This window comes from Suncus etruscus, chromosome 3 (genome assembly GCF_024139225.1).
Source record: "Suncus etruscus isolate mSunEtr1 chromosome 3, mSunEtr1.pri.cur, whole genome shotgun sequence".
Lineage (NCBI taxonomy): Eukaryota > Metazoa > Chordata > Mammalia > Eulipotyphla > Soricidae > Suncus > Suncus etruscus.
Genome location: NC_064850.1, coordinates 52,834,266 through 52,850,132, shown reverse-complemented (window position 1 = coordinate 52,850,132; position 15,867 = coordinate 52,834,266). Strand labels below are relative to the sequence as shown.

The 15,867-nt window shown below is 39.8% G+C and overlaps 1 protein-coding gene across 1 annotated transcript in view; it reads left to right on the top strand.

Annotated features, from left to right (window-relative positions):
- Positions 1 to 15,867, top strand: part of AIDA (axin interactor, dorsalization associated) — a 40,517-nt gene that overhangs the window by 10,524 nt on the left and 14,126 nt on the right. The window contains exon 2 of the mRNA XM_049770260.1: positions 12,502 to 12,571. Coding sequence (XP_049626217.1) covers positions 12,502 to 12,571 — 70 coding nt within the window. The remainder of the gene's footprint in view (positions 1 to 12,501; positions 12,572 to 15,867) is intronic.

Below are 15,867 nucleotides of genomic sequence, written 5' to 3'. Positions count from 1 at the left end.
ATTTCGGACTGAACTTTTCCCTGTGAAAATGTGGGCCATAAGCTGCTTCCAAAGTGCGCCCGGAGGGAAAAATAAGGCAGCGGTGAAGCCCCTCCAGCATCAGAAAAGTGGCCGAAAACTTGCTTGCAAAGTGCGCCCAAAGAAAAAAAAAAAAAAGCTGCGAAAAGCTCCAAGCGGCTGGGCTCGGCTCGGCTGAAATCTCGGCTGGGATCGGCTTGGCTGGGCTCAGCTTTGCCCGGAAAAGCGAAAAACCTGGAATCCACGCTCCAGATCACAAACCGGCAGCGGAGCCTGGAACTACGGAAGAAAGCCACGTGGTAAGTTCAGCGTGGGACAAACCAACATCTGAACTTTAAAAGTTTACAGAAGCCACGTGGTGAAATCAGCGTGGGACAAAACAACATCTGAACTTTAAAAGTTTATAGAAGCCACGTGGTAAGATCAGCGTGGAACAAATTAATCATCTGAACTATGGTTTTAGGTGTAGAAAATTAGTGGGTCGTTATATTTTACTCATAGTTGGTAATGGAATAAGTTTTACTTAGTTAATAGTTAAAAAATAAAAATAAAAGGGAAGTAATTCAGTTTAGCTCATTTAAATATCTAATTTCTAACCACCTGCATCTTTGTCTTAAGTCATTTTCTTTATAATTTAAATGTGTTTTGTTGTCTTTCAAAGTTAATATTTGTTATTGCAAAATGTTTTACTGTGTATTTTAATGTACTTAGCCTGTTTTTAAAATGTATGTTATGCATGTATGCTGAAGTACTTGTGTATAGGAAAAATATAGGAACAGTGAAGTTCCCCCAATATAGTTTAAAAATATAGGAACATGAAAGTTCCAAAATAGTGCTTGGTAAAAAAGCATTAATAGAATTTTAGGTTACAGGTGTAAAGTATATTTTGCAAATGATATGTTTTTGAAAAGGGCTGGTATATTAATTTTCACTTTATTACGTTGGCGCATGAAAATATTTAAAAAAGGGGGAAATGTGGTGTACCCCAAGACCCACCCATATCTGGGAGGAGTTTTGGGAACCGGATAATAGGTGTAACTACCTGCAAGACCTCCCATTTCTGGGAGGGGTCTGGAAAAGGATAGATAAACCTCTGAGCCAGGGGATTGGGCCCTTTTGCCGTTTTTGCCGTTTCTCTCTTGGCCCGGCTTGGCTTCCTGGCTTTTGGATCTTTGGGCCGCATGGAGCCCAAAGGGAAGATGGCTAACAGGAGATAAGATGCAGGGCTAGCAAAATATAGCTGAATGCTTAAAAGATTGACATAGGCCACACACCTGTGGTGGCTAGGGCATAAATAAAGATGATTCTTCCTGAAGCCTGCGTGTGAGTGATTTCACCTGGGCCTGGAACTCGCCGGCTGCATGGAGGTTGCAGAGCCATGTGGGCTGGATGGCATCATCCACCATCCAGCCCCATCGTTATTTATTTAACACACACAGTCTAATGGAAGTTCCTTTGTGTAATTTCCTCTTTTGATCTTGCTGCCTTCAGTAGTTTATCCCCATCAGTGGTATTTATCATTATTGACTAGGATGTGTCTTGAATGCTTTTCTTTGTATCTCTTTTGGCTGGTACTCTTTGGGTATGCAGGATTTGGTTGCATGCATCTTTAGCTCTGGGAATTTTCTTGCTATGGTATCCTTGACTGCTGATTCTTCATGAGGATATTTTTCCAGGGTCTCTGGGACTACAGTGATTCTTATGTTGTTTCTGTTGAGTGTATCCAAGACTTGTATTTTTGTCTGTTCACATTCTTTGAGGATTTTTTTTTCATTATCAGATCATTTGTTTTGAGGCTCTTTTCCAACCTCTTTTGTTGTATGAAGTTGTTATGCAGCTGATCTTCCAGCTCACTGTTTCTGTCCTCAGCAGCTGTTGACTGTTGGTGAGGCTTTCCAGTGAGGTTTTCATTTCACCTACCAAGTTTTCCAGTCCTGTGTTTTTGGTTTAAAGTTTTCTCATTTCTACTTTAATATCGTCTTGATTCTTATTATGGTTCTTTTGGTTTGTTCCAGGGTTTTCTTGAGTTCTTTAAGCATTACTAGATTTCCTCTCTAAAATTTTAATTGGAGAGGCTAATATTTATTGGTCAGTACATGTTGCATCTGCAGAGTCACCATTATTCTCTAAGCATGGTGGTGTTCTTTGTTTTTTTCCCATTGTGTCTTTTGCAGTATATTGTTTTCTATGTGTTGTTCTTTAATTAGAGGATATGTGTGCCGCTCTGGACAGGGGTGGGGAAAATCTCACCATGCTGCTGGTTCCTTTCAGTGCCACGGGGCAGGCAGCAGACACTTGCCACTTCTAGAAATTGGGGAAGCTTGCCATGCTCCTGGTCAGCCCTTCTGCTGATGCTGCTTCCCTACAGTGCCAAAGGCCGAGCACTGGGTGTTTGCTGCCACATTACTTTAAACTACTTCTAACTATTAATATCTTTTCTCCAAAACCTAGAAATTTGATATTTATTGTGGTTTTTTAAATTCATACTTAATTCTTTTTTAATTAATTTTTATTTTTAATTATGAGAACAATGATGCAAAGAGGACAAGGTAAGTTACAGTGAAAGGACAATCGCCCATAAACAGAGTTCTCAGAAGAAATCCCTTTGCTGACGCCTAAATATTGAACTTACAGTCAAAGAACATTAAGAAAAATAAGGCAGAACCCATGTACAATTACTTTGTCCACAAGTCCCCAGATTGTAGTATATAATAACATTTCTTTTTTTTTTTTTTTTTTTGGTTTTTGGGCCACACCCGTTTGACGCTCAGGGTACTCCTGGCTATGTGCTCAGAAATCGCCCCTGACTTGGGGGGACCATATGGGACGCCGGGGGATCGAACCGCGGTCCTTCCTTGGCTAGCGCTTGCAAGGCAGACACCTTACCTCCAGCGCCACCTACCCGGCCCCTATAATAACATTTCTTAGCAGTACACAAAGCAATCTAAAGCCATGAGACTTATGTGACTCCTTAAACATTGAAGGCATAGTATTTATATATATATATATATATATATATATATATATATATATATTTTTTTTTTTTTTGTTTTTGTTTTGTTTTTGGGCCACACCCTGTGACACTCAGGGGTTACTCCTGGCTATGCGCTCAGAAGTTGCTCCTGGCTTCTTGGGGGACCATATGGGACGCCGGGGGATCGAACCGCGGTCCGTCCTAGGCTAGCACAGGCAAGGCAGGCACCTTACCTCCATCGCCACCGCCCGGCCCATTTTTTTATATTTTTATGCACATGCATATTAGTTTAAATTAACATCAAAAGTTTAAGAGGTATTTTTTTTTAAGGGTTAGTCAAAAGAGCACAGTAAAAACGGTGTTAGAGTGGCAAATATTGTTTGCATAGGCCCACCAAAATATGGGGGACATGGACAGGAAAAGCCTTGGTCTAAATACAAGGAGACCCTACCCCTGAAGTTTTCTGGCATAAGACCAACTCTAGGCTCCTGGCAAACTAGTTTATTCAATCCAAGTCATTGTCTGTAGTGCCAATACAGTTTTATTTTTCACGCAGTCTCTATTGTTGGCATCAGATTTCTGTATTAAAGATCCTGGAATCTGCACATCCTACATTGAAGTCAGGCTGGTATGGAGTATCCTCTAGTTTCACCTCACAATTAAGGGGCAATACAGAAAGCCCTGTCCAGTAAACAGGTCATTGCTGTTGTTAAGTCTTCTCAGTGTTAAGGGAAGTCTCTTTTGAGTAGGTCGATGTCAGAGCAGCAGTAAGGTCTTCCCTGCCTCCAGGTGATGTTAAAGACAATGTTGGATATTTTGTAGATGTCTTCTCTAGATCAGGGGTGAATGGAGAATGCCTATTCTTCTGAGGCCTGTTCCAGGTCTTTATGTCAATGTTCAGGGTGTAAGGTCCCATTGCACTACAAGATTTGTGTGTTCCCATCTCTATTAGATAAGAACTTATTTGTATGTATAGTATTTTCCCATTTTAGTGTGCCTATGCAAACAAGAAATAAAGCCACGTGGCATTATCAGAGTATATGGGGGCGTAAGAACACGTCCAACAATACCATGACTTGGTTCAAACATAAGCATTAAATTGAGGGACTCTTTCACCAAATTCCCTATTGAACAGTTCACAAAGAGAAGAAAAGATAAAACGGGGGAGAATCATCACTGTATAAGAAAATATTCAGCAAAAGTTATAGCCATCAAAAATCACTGTGTTTTTTTTTAATGCATAATTTTTTTTTATTTAAACACCTTGATTACATACATGATTGTGTTTGGGTTTCAGTCATAAAAGGAACACCACCCATCACCAGTGCAACATTCCCATCACCCAAGTCCCAAATCTCCCTCCTCCCCACCCAACCCCCGCCTGTACCCTAAACAGGCTCTACATTTCCCTCATACATTCTCAATATTAGGACAGTTCAAAATGTAGTTATTTCTCTAACTAAACTCATCACTCTTTGTGGTGAGCTTCCTGAGGTGAGCTGGAACTTCCAGCTCTTTTCTCTTTTGTGTCTGAAAATTATTATTACAAGGGTGTCTTTCATTTTTCTTAAAACCCATAGATGAGTGAGACCATTCTGCGTTTTTCTCTCTCTCTCTGACTTATTTCACTCAGCATAATAGATTCCATGTATATCCATGTATAGGAAAATTTCATGACTTCATCTCTCCTGACAGCTGCATAATATTCCATTGTGTATATGTACCACAGTTTCTTTAGCCATTCGTCTGTTGAAGGGCATCTTGGTTGTTTCCAGAGTCTTGCTATGGTAAATAGAGCTGCAATGAATATAGGTGTAAGGAAGGGGTTTTTGTATTGTATTTTTGTGTTCCTAGGGTATATTCCTAGGAGTGGTGTATAGCTGGATCGTATGGGAGCTCGATTTCCAGTTTTTGGAGGAATCTCCATATCGCTTTCCATAAAGGTTGAACTAGACAGCATTCCCACCAGCAGTGGATAAGAGTTCCTTTCTCTCCACATCCCCGCCAACACTGTTTATTCTCATTCTTTGTGATGTGTGCCATTCTCTGGGGTGTGAGGTGGTATCTCATCGTTGTTTTGATTTGCATCTCCCTGATGATTAGTGATGTGGAACATTTTTTCATGTGTCTTTTGGCCATGCGTATTTCTTCTTTGTCAAAGTGTCTGTTCATTTCTTCTCCCCATTTTTTGATGGGGTTAGATGTTTTTTTCTTGTAAAGTTCTGTCAGTGCCTTGTATATTTTGGAGATTAGCCCCTTATCTGATGGGTATTGGGTGAATAGTTTCTCCCACTCAGTGGGTGGCTCTTGTATCCTGGGCACTATTTCCTTTGAGGTGCAGAAGCTTCTCAGCTTAATATATTCCCATCTGTTAATCTCTGCTTTCACTTGCTTGGAGAGTGCAGTTTCCTCATTGAAGATGCCTGTAATGTCCTGTAGTGTTTTGCCTATGTGCTGTTCTATATATCTTATGGTTTTGGGGCTGATATCGAGGTCTTTAATCCATTTGGATTTTACCTTTGTACATGATGTTAGCTGGGGGTCTAAGTTCAATTTTTTGCAAGTGGCTATCCAATTGTGCCAACACCACTTGTTGAAGAGGCTTTCCCTGCTCCATTTAGGATTTCCTGCTCCTTTATCAAAAATTAGATGGTTGTATCTCTGGGGAACATTTTCTGAGTATTCAAGCCTATTCCACTGATCTGAGGACCTATCCTTATTCCAATACCATGCTGTTTTGATAACTGTTGCTTTGTAGTACAGTTTAAAGTTGGGAAAAGTAATTCCTCCCATATTCTTTTTCCCAATGATTGCTTTAGCTATTCGAGGGTGTTTATTGTTCCAAATGAATTTCAAAAGTGTCTGATCCACTTCTTTGAAGAATGTCATGGGTATCTTTAGAGGGATGGCATTAAATCTGTATAATGCCTTGGGGAGTATTGACATTTTGATGATGTTAATCCTGCCAATCCATGAGCAGGGTATGTGTTTCCATTTCCGTGTGTCCTCTCTTATTTCTTGGAGCAGAGTTTTATAGTTTTCTTTGTATAGGTCCTTCACATATTTAGTCAAGTTGATTCCAAGATATATGATGTTAATCCTGCCAATCCATGAGCAGGGTATGTGTTTCCATTTCCGTGTGTCCTCTCTTATTTCTTGGAGCAGAGTTTTATAGTTTTCTTTGTATAGGTCCTTCACATATTTAGTCAAGTTGATTCCAAGATATTTGAGTTTGTGTGGTACTATTGTGAATGGGGTTGTTTTCTTAATGTCCATTTCATCCTTATTACTATTGGTATATAGAAAGGCCATTGATTTTTGTGTGTTAATTTTGTAGCCTGCCACCTTGCTATATGAGTCTATTGTTTCTAGAAGCTTTTTGGTAGAGTCTTTAGGGTTTTCTAAGTAGAGTATCATGTCATCTGCAAACAGTGAGAGCTTGACTTCTTCCTTTCCTATCTGGATTCCCTTGATATCCTTTTCTTGCCTAATCGCTATAGCAAGTACTTCCAGTGCTATGTTGAATAGGAGTGGTGAGAGAGGACAGCCTTGTCTTGTGCCAGAATTTAGAGGGAAGGCTTTCAGTTTTTCTCCATTGAGGATAATATTTGCCACTGGCTTGTGGTAGATGGCCTTCACTATATTGAGAAAGGTTCCCTCCATTCCCATCTTGCTGAGAGTTTTGATCAAGAATGGGTGTTGGACCTTATCAAATGCTTTCTCTGCATCTATTGATATGATCATGTGGTTTTTATTTTTCTTGTTATTGATGTTGTGTATTATGTTGATAGATTTACGGATGTTAAACCAGCCTTGCATTCCTGGGATGAAACCTACTTGATCGTAGTGGATGATCTTCTTAACGAGGCATTGAATCCTATTTGCCAGGATTTTGTTGAGGATCTTTGCATCTGCATTCATCAGTGATATTGGTCTGTAATTTTCTTTTTTGGTAGCGTCTCTGTCTGGTTTAGGTATCAAGGTGATGTTGGCTTCATAAAAGCTATTTGGAAGTGTTTCTGTTTGTTCAATTTCATGAAAGAGTCTTGCCAAGATTGGCAGTAGTTCCTCTTGGAAAGTTTGATAGAATTCATTAGTGAATCCATCTGGACCTGGGGTTTTGTTTTTCGGCAGACATTTGATTACTGTTTTAATTTCATCAATGGTGATGGGGGTGTTTAGATATGCTACATCCTCTTCCTTCAACCGTGGAAGATTATAAAAGTCCAAGAATTTATCCATTTCTTCCAGGTTCTCATTTTTAGTGGCGTAGAGTTTTTCAAAGTAGTTTCTGATTACCCTTTGAATCTCTGTCATATCAGTAGTGATCTCTCCTTTTTCATTTCTGATACGAGTTATCAAGTTTCTCTCTCTCTCTTTCTTTGTTAGGTTTGCCAGTGGTCTATCAATCTTGTTTATTTTTTCAAAGAACCAACTTCTGCTTTCGTTGATCTTTCGAATTGTTTTTTGAGTTTCCACTTCGTTGATTTCTGCTCTCAGCTTTGTTATTTCCTTCTGTCTTCCTATTCTTGGGTCCTTTTGTTGAGCTTTTTCTAGTTCTATTAGCTGTGTCATTAAGCTACTCAGGTAAGCTCCTTCTTCCTTCCTGATGTGTGCTTGCAAAGCTATAAATTTTCCTCTCAGTACTGCTTTCGCTGTGTCCCATAAGTTCTGAGAGTTTGTGTCTTTATTGTCATTTGTTTCCAGGAACCTTTTTATTTCCTCCTTGATTTCATCTCGGACCCACTGGTTATTGAGCATGAGGCTATTTAACTTCCAGGTGTTAAAGTGTTTCTTCTGAGTCCCTTTGGAGTTCACAAATAATTTCAGAGCCTTGTGGTCAGCGAAGGTAGTCTGCAAAATTTCTATCCTCTTGATCTTATGGAGGTATGTTTTATGTGCCAGCATGTAGTCTATCCTGGAGAATGTCCCATGTACATTGGAGAAGAATGTGTATCCAGGTTTCTGGGGATGGAGTGTCCTATATATATCCACTAGGCCTCTTTCTTCCATTTCTCTCCTCAGGTCTAGTATATTCTTGTTGGGTTTCAGTCTGGTTGACCTGTCCAGTGTTGACAAAGCCGTGTTAAGGTCCCCCACAATTATTGTGTTGTTGTTGATACTATTTTTCAGATTTGTCAACAGTTGTATTAAATATTTTGCTGGCCCCTCATTCGGTGCATATATGTTTAGGAGAGTGAATTCTTCCTGCTCTACGTACCCCTTGATTAATATAAAATGTCCGTCTTTGTCCCTTACAACCTTCCTGAGTATAAAGTTTGCATTATCTGATATTAGTATGGCCACTCCAGCTTTTTTATGGGTGTTGTTTGCTTGGATAACTTTTCTCCAGCCTTTTATTTTGAGTCTATGTTTGTTCTGACTATTCAGGTGCGTTTCTTGTAGGCAGCAGAAGGTTGGATTGAGTTTTTTGATCCATTTAGCCACTCTGTGTCTCTTAACTGGTGCATTTAGTCCATTGACGTTGAGAGAAAGAATTGTCCTGGGATTTAACGCCATCTTTATTTCAAAATTTGGTGTGTCTTTTGGTCAGTCTTGTCTTAGATTAGGTCTTTCAGTTTTTCTCTTAAGACTGGTTTTGTGTCTGTGAAGTTTCTGAGCTGTTTTTTGTCTGTGAAACCATGTATTCTTCCATCAAACCGGAAAGTGAGTTTTGCTGGGTATAGTATTCTGGGTGAAGCATTCATTTCATTCAGTCTTGTCACAATATCCCACCACTGCTTTCTGGCATTGAGCGTTTCTGGTGACAGGTCTGCTGTAAATCTCAGGGAAGCTTGCTTGAACATGATTTCCCCTTTTGATCTTGCTGTTTTCAGAATTCTGTCTCTATCTGTGGGATTTGTCATTGTGACTAGGATGTGTCTTGGGGTGGTTTTTCTGGGGTCTCTTTTGGTTGGTACTCTTCGGGCATGCAGGATTTGATCACATATATTCTTTAGCTCTGGAAGTTTCTCTTTAATGATGTTCTTGACCATTGATTCTTCCTGGAAATTTTCTTCCTGGGTCTCTGGGACTCCAATGATTCTTAAGTTGTTTCTGTTGATCTTATCATAGACTTCTATTTTCGTCTGTTCCCATTCTTTGACTAATTTTTCCATTGTCTGCTCATTTGCTTTAAGTTTTTTGTCCAATCTCTCCTGCTGTATGGAATTGTTATGTATCTCATCTTCCACAGCACCAAGTCTATTCTCAGCTTCTGATACCCTGTCCCAGAGCTTATCCATTTTGTCATTCACTTCGTTTACTGACTTTTTCAGTCCTGTTAGTTGACATGTTATTTCAGTTTGGAGTTTTGTCATTTCTGCCTTCATATTTTCTTGGTTCTTATTAGTGTTCTGTTCAACTCGATCCATGGTTTCTTGGAGTCTGTTGAGCACCTTCCATATTGCTAGTCTAAAGTCCTTATCTGAGAGGTTGATTAGTTGTTCAGTCATTATCTGGTCCTCAGAATTGTCATCTTCATTCTCTATGTCTGATGCTGGCCTGCGTTGTTTCCCCATTGTCACACTTGTATTGTGGGTTTTTCTACGTGTTGTAGTGGTATTCATTGTCTATATGATGTAGGCAGCACACTCCTCTGGCTCCTCCCTTTCTGGATGGGCTGACTTGCCTCTAAGGGAGGGGAGTCCTCCGTGGATGAAGCCTCACACTGGGTCAAATCTTAGGCCCGAGCATGCAATGGAGAAGACAGTCCAGAGAGAAATGTTTGCTTCTGTGATATAGCGCCGTTCTTAGTGTGATTTTTCCTTCTTGTTGCAATGGTGTTCTTTCCTTAGAAAGAGTGCACGGCCGCGTAGCGAAGCGGAGCGGCCGTGCTCCTCTGAGCCTCTTTTTGCCCCACTCGCAAGAGTTTCACACAAGAGGACAGTAGACAGACATAGACAGGTCACACTCACAGTCTTTCACAGCTGAGCCCCACTGGGCCGGTGTACTTTCGCGGATTTTCCCCGCCTGGTGTCACACACAGGGAGCCAGCTTTTGCAAAGGTTAGCCGGTTTTTATGCTCTGAAGTCCCTCCCTGAAAATGGCGTCTGGGCGAGCGAGGTTTCTGGAGGCTCTTTTTGCCCCACTCGCAAGAGTTTCATGCAAGAGGACAGTAGACAGACATAGACAGGTCACACTCACAGTCTTTCACAGCTGAGCCCCACTGGGCCGGTGTACTTTCGCGGATTTTCCCCGCCTGGTGTCACACACAGGGAGCCCAAAAATCACTGTTAAGGAAAAAAAAAAGTTATAGCCATCAAAGAAAACACACATAAAATGTTGAAAAGACATACGTGTCCTTTTTATGCCTTTTGGAATAGTTGGGTGGGTCTTAACTCCAGTGTACCACTTTGGTCTGTGACTTAGGACTCTACAGTACTTAAGTTAAAAAGGGTAAATGTGGAGTAATGATGATAGGGGATAAGAGAGTTAAAGAGAAAAATGATCTTTTGTATGGGTGTGCGAAAGTGCAGAGTACAAAATGGACATTCTGCATACATAAAAACATAATTCAATTATAGTGAGTACTAGTAACGCCCCTGCACGGTTTTGAAACTATAGACTGGTAAGAGATTACCAGTGACTGCTTCAAGAAGCTGGGAGGCCAGAAGTTCAGAGCCCCCACCCAGACCCTCCTTAAGGAGCCGAATGGGGAATGGGGGAAAGCCTAGGGTACCTTCAAGCTCTGCCAAGGGACCCACCTCGCTGGCTTGCCCAGGCATATGGCCCGGGGAAGCCCTGGAGATCTGGAGCAAGGCGGTAGAGGGGTGCTGGGGTCACCCAAGTCCCGCAACCCCCCCTAGGCCTGGTTAAGAAGGCCTCTGGCATGGCGGAGGCAGACTTAATTCTTTATAATAGTCCACTGAATGAATAAGCATTTTTATCAGTGATGGATATTTTGAATGTTTCCACTTTTGGGTTTTTAGGAACAATGCTGCTACTTGCTCTTGTACTGGGCGTCTTGGGGAAATGATTCAGTTCTGTGGGCTATACTTTTGGGACTTTGCAATTGGGATGTTACATGGGACCCTTACTTTTAGAAGAACTACCACAAAAAACATATGATTTTTACATCCCTACAAATGTTTGAGGGTTCCTGTTTTCCATAGCCTGGCAACAATTGGTTTTTCTTTTTCCCTTTCTTTAAACAAGTCCTATATACTTATTCTTGTGGGTATGAAAATTGCATCTCTGTAGTTTTGATTTACAGTTCCCTAATGACTAATGATATTGATATTTGTGTATTTTTTGACTACTTTTATTCACTTGGGGAGAAATGTCTGTTTGGATTCTTGATCCGTTTGTAAATTGCCTTGATTTCCCATTTCCAAAGTCTTTCCAAAGTCTGCTTCTTTCAAAGTCTGGTGATGGTTGGGTAGGTGATGGCTTTTATTGTGATTGGTGGAGCATTTTCTTTTTCTTTTTTTTTTTTTTTTTTTCTCCCAGGGGAAAAAAGTGTTGAGAATGAGGCCTGAGCAATAGTCCAAAGGGAGGAGGGAAGAAGAAAGGAAAAAAAAATAGTCCATAGGATAGAGCAAATTATTGGAATTTGATTTCCCAAGCCCCACCAGGAGTGATTCCTGAACATAGCTAGATGTAGCAAAACAAAACAAAACAAAACAAAAAAAAAAAAATGCTCAGAAGCATAATCTGTTGGAATGTTGGAATATTGTCATTATCCTGGCTGTAATTTGAGTAAACTCATCAGCAAATTAACATTTAGCTGAGGGGCCGGAATAATAGTACAACAGTAGGGTGTTTGTCTTGCACATGGCTAACCCAGGAAGGATCCAGGTTTGATCCTCAGCTTCCCATATGGTCTCCTGAGCCTGCAAGCCTGCTCTGAGCACAGAGCCAGGAGTATCCCGAGCGCTGCTGGGTGTGAGAAAAAATAAAAAAGTTATCTGACACTGAGTCTCTGGTATTATTTTTAAGTGCCTACTGGAACTGTTTAAGCAGAATTTTGACAGTCGTGTGTTGGATTGTTATATCAGAAATTTATGAATGCTAAAGAAAGGGAAATGCCATTAGATTGTTCCCAGTGCTGTTTTGATTATTACCCAGAGCTGAAGTCGTTCCCAATGAAATAGTATGAATAGTATCTTATTTTCATCTTCTTGTTTAGAGTTTGGTCCTAAAGATGATGCTGATTGTACTTTGAACACATAACAAGTTATGTCCAAATATTGTTTTGTTTGGGCGAGTCATACCCTGCAATATTTGGAAGCTTCTTCCTTCAGTGCTCATGGGGTGATGTGGTCCTGAGTGTCTGATCCGCCCCTCCACTGTATAGACCCTCACTCTAACCTCCCACATTGTCCCAGGGGGCTAATGTGGCATGGGAGTCAGACCCTGGCCTCCCACAGTGGACTGTCATCCAGTTCTCTGAGCTTCCCTACAAGCCTGACCAGAATTTAATCGTACTTGACTCCCTTTTGAAAAGATTGAAGTTGTCAGCTTGTTGCATTGGACAGGCTACTTCAGTTGCATTTTTCTCTTTGCAGATTAGCAAGACATCTACAGAAAGAGGCCCAAGCTCAACACAATAATTCTGAGTTCACAGAAGAACAAAAGGTACCATAAGCAATCTTGAGAGATATTAGTTTCTAAATGAAAAGGGATCCGTCTTATGAGACCATTAAGCAAACAATCAAACAAATAAATGAATAAAAATTGTGTTGTGCTTAAATATAAAGGATGGTGTAGATTTTGTTTTGCCAGAGTATTAAATGATTGTCACATAGAGAAGTGACTTAGATCATTTCTCACATCATGAATCTTTTCATTCACCCGTGAAGATGGTTTGACTTGGTGGAAACCATCCACACTCCAGTTGGGGAGAATCCAGAGTCATATTTGACTGTAATCGTGGCCCAGCTCCAGACTAATTTGAGGCTTCCTTTTGTTTGGTTTGTGCTTGGTGTCACACCTGGTTCTGCACAGGTCTTGTCTTGTCTCTGTTCTCAGGAGTCTCTACTGGCATTGTGTGGGATACCACATGGTAGGTACCAGGGTTGACCACCTGCAAGGCAAGCACCTTACCCCTTCTACTCTCTCCATCCTATATAAACTTTCTTCTCAACATCTCCCAAAAACAAACAACAACAAAGAACATTTGAGTGCTGTGGGAAGTCTGTCAGAATTAAAAGCCACCATGCAAAAAAGTATTTCAAGTCAAGAACTTAGTATAAGAATTATCAGCAAAATAAATGCATAAGATCACAAAATATTTCAATCCTGCTTCTCCTTGGATCGAAATCTTCATGTGTCAAATGAATGCTCTTTGTTGGAATAAGTAATGAAACTGGAATACTTTGATGCTTTACTTAAAATGGGAAAAGAGGGTCTAGAGCAATACTGCAGTGTGTAAGGTGTTGCCTTACATGAGACTGACCTGAGTTTGATCCTCAGCATCCCATATAGTCCCCGAGCCTTCCAGGAGTGATTCCTGTAGAGAGCCAGAATATTCCCTGAGCATTGTCAGGTATGACCAAAAAAAAAAACCAAAAAAACAAAACCAAAAAAACAACAACAACAAAACCCAAACAATTAATAAGGCTGGGGCCTGAGCGATAGCATAGCGGTAGGGCATTGCCTTGCATGCAGCTGACCCAAGACAGACCTGGGGTTCAATTCCTGGTGTCCCATATGGTCCCTGGAGCTGAGAGCAATTTCTTTTTCTTTTTTCTTTTCTTTTTTTTTTTTTTTTTTTTTTGAGAGCAATTTCTCAACGCATAGCCAGGAGTAACCCCTGAGCACCGCCACAGGGTATGACCCCCCCCCCCAAAAAAAAAAAAAACAAAAAAAATAAGGTAAATAGATATGAGTGAAACATAGATTATAGCCCCAAAACAATGTTACATAAAGAAAAACAATCTCCAAGTCAATAAGTGACGAGAAAACAAAGACTTTCTGTGTATACTTTTGGCAGTGATGGCTTTTAAAAATTAGTACATTTTTGGGAACAGAAAATTTGTGACTTCTCAGCATTTATTTTATTTGCTAGTATAGATGTTAAACTTTTTGAGGGGTTTGGGTATGGTATGGATTATTTCTAAATTTTTATTTCTTTCAGTAATCTTTCTTCTCTATTTTCAGAACATTTTTACTGGGTTTATTTGGTCTCTGTAGACAGAATGATGGAGGTCAGGTTTGGTACAGAGGCCAAAAGAGAATAAAGAAAATGGAGAATGTTCCTTATGTTAGCCAAGAGAAGTTGTTTTTTGTCTTCCTTTGAATTTATTTCTGCTTCTTAATGGCTTTACTTTTATTAGCATCTTTGTAGCAATGACCTATTTTAGGTTTTGGGATACTTGAAGTTTCCATATTTTGTGGAATTAAATTTATTTTTTTAAAAGTCATGTTTCCCAATGGTCCCCTGTACCTGCTATGAGTGATTTCTGAGTGCAGAGCTAGAAGTAACCCCTAAGTACCACCAGTGTGTCCTCAAAACCAAAAATAATAATAATAAAATTAAAAGCATACTTTTAAAGCGTTTATGAAGCTTTATATTGTTTAGCTCCCAGTAAGTTTTTATAAATGGTAAGTAAATGCTTTGCTATAGCTTTGATTATTGATATTTATACATGTGTGATAATTTTAGATAAATGTTTTCATAGTATGTATTTTAAATTCAAATAAAGTACTGAAGGAGAAGTACATGCTCTAGCAGTGGTCCTCAAACTATGGCCCGCAGGCCACATATTGTATTTGTATCTGTTTTGTTTCTTCATTGCAAAATAAGATATATGCAGTGTGCATAAGAATTCGTTCATAAGTTTTGTTTTTACTATAGTCAAACCCTCCAGTGGTCTGAGGGACAGTGAACTGGCCCCCTGTTTTAAAAGTTTGAGGACCCCTGCTCTAAAGTTTATTAATTGGTGATAACAATAATCTATTCATGATATTTCTGGTAAATGGAAAAAGAAGAAAGCTTATAATCTTATTTAAACTTCCTCATGATTAGGTTGACCTAGCTTTCATTCATTTCATTGAATGCCTGAAACAACTATATTACAAATAACTTTGTAAAACACGATGTTTAAATAAACTATAAAAAAAAATCTACTGAACTATGGCAAAATACCAATAGACATCATTCATAACTTTTTATTTTATTAATAATTTTTATTTTGACCAAAGTGAATTACAAATCATTCACATTAGTATGTTAGGTACATAGTGACATTGAGTCAGGGGCATTCCCACCACCAATATTGTCCTCCCTCCACCCCTATTCCCAGCATGCATCCCATATCACCCTTCCTTTGCCCCCCGTGCTGCTAGTATAAATGGTCCCTTCTGTGTCAAGCTTGTTGCAATAGACTCTGTATCAATTCTGTTGTAGTTGGCTTTGGATTTGGTGTTTAAGTCTGATCATTTTTTGCTTCAACTCAATGCTCATACAACTGTTTGGTCTTAGTGCCTCCATTATTTCCCCCTCAATTTGTGAGGCAGAACAAAATGGTTCTCAGAACATTTTTAAAGCGCCATACCCAGCATCAGTATTAAAAGGATTGAAAAACTTCGTTTTCATCTGTTACAATTACTTTTAAAATATTGCATTTATTGGTGTCAGGGTCAAGAGTTTGCTACAGTAATTGTCTCACCTATATTTTTTTAGAAACAAATTGAGGAAAATCATGTAGGAGCATCAGTCAGGAGTAAAAGTGCTGGATGGAGTATGAGTATCATGACCCCGTACCAAGTGGAGCTCGGTCTGAGAGAAATTCAGGCGATTCATACTTTGCTCAAATATTAATTGCTAATTCCATATAGAATTATAAACGGATAATCTCATTTTCCGAGTGCTGGAACCAGAGACTAGAGCAATAGCATAGCAAGTAGGACATTTGCCTTGCACATGGTTG